At 39.8% G+C, this 2500-nt stretch overlaps 1 protein-coding gene across 1 annotated transcript in view; it reads right to left on the reverse strand.

The window, feature by feature from the left end:
- The window catches only part of LOC139640726 (laminin subunit alpha-2-like), a gene marked incomplete at its 3' end in the record, with an annotated part of 117763 nt that overhangs the window by 84772 nt on the left and 30491 nt on the right, over window positions 1-2500 (reverse strand). Inside the window, 1 exon segment of the mRNA XM_071514917.1 lies at window positions 948-1112. Coding sequence (XP_071371018.1) covers window positions 948-1112 — 165 coding nt within the window.

Raw genomic sequence — 2500 nt, forward strand, 5'->3', positions numbered from 1 at the left:
TCTGTGAAGTCATTAGACGGTAAAAAGTCGGTTAGCAGTGACCTGACCTCATCAATAAACATTTTCAGATGCCGCATTAGATTGCAGCTCCCCTTGCTGTGTGTTATTACAGTGCAATCAGACCTAAACAAACTATAACAAAACTCCTACCATTCATCTGACCTTGGCTCGTATCTACTGGGTGGACTGCTGGATGGAGCTACACCTTCAGAATAATAAACCACTGCATACAGAAAGAAGTCTCCAGCTTTCCCACTGTGTTAGTACTTTCTCCTAATATACCATATGTTACAAATGTCTTCTGAAATTGTGATTTAAGCACTGTAGCTCATCAATATGTGATTTTGCATCAGGTAGTTCTAATCACATATTGTGATAGTCACATAATTTCAGATATATGTCTCGAATAAATTTTCTTCCAATGCACTGTTGACAGCATGTATCTTGCAAATATATTCTAAATATATTTTGGCCACCCAAAATAGACTTAGAATAAATTTCATCTACATGTACAAATACAATTTTTGGCCAATTTTTGTATATTTTGAAACATCACTAAACTTATGCTGAAGTGTATGCAAAATTGGTAAACTGCCATTTTAAACTATGATGCTGGTGTAGTTACTGCAGAATGAAAAATACCTAGAAAATATTTTTAAAGGGTAATTTTACAAAAAAATAAGTAAAAAAAAGTAAAGTAAAAAACAAAAACAACAAATCCTTGGTTGCCAGTGTGTGTTTTTTCTCAACTACATAGCAACACTTGAAACTCGTTTTCCAAAATTGTCAACGCAAAATGAAGCCAGTCAACACCAAAATTTGGTGTTGTGAAGGTCTGAAAGTAACACAGCAGAATTCCCCCAAACCTTCATTGTTCTGCAGCTGAGAATAGAGTTCTGAGATTTTCACTATTTAAAAAATCACTTTCTGATATGATTAAATCTAACCTTGTTTCCCAGGTATAGTTCGGGCGCGCTCCAATAGTAGGAGGAGCCGAGATCCGTCACGACGTCCGAGTGGCGGACGCTGAGATACGGAGGCGTGTGTCTGTGGATAGACCACACCCTCCCTCCCGTCTCTCCAATCAGGTGCCAGCCCGTCAGAGTGGTCTCCTAGACAACCACCAATGAAAAAGAAGGAGGAAGTAAAGGTTAGATTACGGTTCACATACTGTATATTCTATATTCTTTTTATTGTTGTAAGTGGCGGACTGATTAGTGATCAATGCTTTGTAAGAAAATGCCCCTTCATTCATCTTTAGCAAATTAATTGCAATGTGTTGAAATTCCAAATATGGATGAATACTCTTATGAGTTTAACTATGGATCAATACAATATGATTCCAATTATTGATCAATATTGTTTGGATTCTAGTGGTTCATCCATAATCAATGAATAGTCAAGGATCAACTCAGGATTTCTTTAAGGGCGTTAACTCTTTAAACTTGAATTTCCCCTTACATTTCCTGTAAAGCAGCTTCACATAGAAGAAAAAAAACCAGCTTGGTCAATATCTACAAACTGTAGCAAGTCAATGTCATGTCAAATATAAAAATCTTCAATGGGATTTTGTTATGGGAGTGCCATTTCATAATTTGCTTGCTAAAAAATTTTACATTTTAAAATTGTCTCGCCATATCAAAATGTGACAACGTATCAACACAAATGTAAAGGATAGAAATACAGAATCAAAACACATTTAAAGCTCAAAATGTGTTTAAAAGTCATGTACATCCGTCAAACATGTCAGCCATGAAATCTTGCAACTGACACCTAGGAAGAGATTTTTACTCAGCAACTCCTGAAGGATTTTAGAAACACACTCACACCCATTGAAGTGATTACAGTTTGTGTGTGTGTGTGTGTGTGTGTGTGTGTGTGTGTGTGTGTGTGACAAGCAGACACACATCTGTCGTTGCAATTAACCTGACCTTGGCTTCCCCTTTCACACACACACACACACACACACACACACACACACACACACACACTATCGGTGTCTAAATCAGAGCTGTCAGCCTGTCAGCGTCTCCTCTCCCCTCCTCTCCCACCCCGCCTGTCAGTCAAAAACTGTTTTCCTCTTTTCACCTCTCTTCCCCTTCTTTCCTCTTGTCTTGTCTCCTCCCTTCTCCTTTTCAGTCTCGCCCCCCCCCCCCTTCCCTCTCTCCTCCCCCCGCCCCATCAACTCTTCTCCTCTGCTCTCACCTCCAACGCCGGCCCAAAGCTCTTCTTCTTCATCCAGTTTCTGTAACCTCTCTCTCCTCCTCCTCCTCCACTCCTCGATTATCCAGCCTCTATGACCTCTCTCCCTCCTCCCCTCTCCTTCCTTCTCCTCTTCCTCACTCTTCAGCTCCCCTCCTCTATCTACGCCTCCCTCGTCCCCTTTCTTCCCCGTGAAGTGTGTTTGCGTTTGTGCGTATTTGGTTTAAGTAGCAACCCGTAACATTTTCATATAAAACCCTTTTGAAAATCAGAAATATTATCCGATTAACAATAAACA

Source organism: Centroberyx affinis, unplaced genomic scaffold (assembly GCF_046629955.1).
Source record: "Centroberyx affinis isolate AG114_WGS23_722 - 3 ecotype Tasmania unplaced genomic scaffold, CSIRO-AGI_Caff_v1 ptg000290l_1, whole genome shotgun sequence".
NCBI classification, from domain to species: Eukaryota; Metazoa; Chordata; class Actinopteri; order Beryciformes; family Berycidae; genus Centroberyx; species Centroberyx affinis.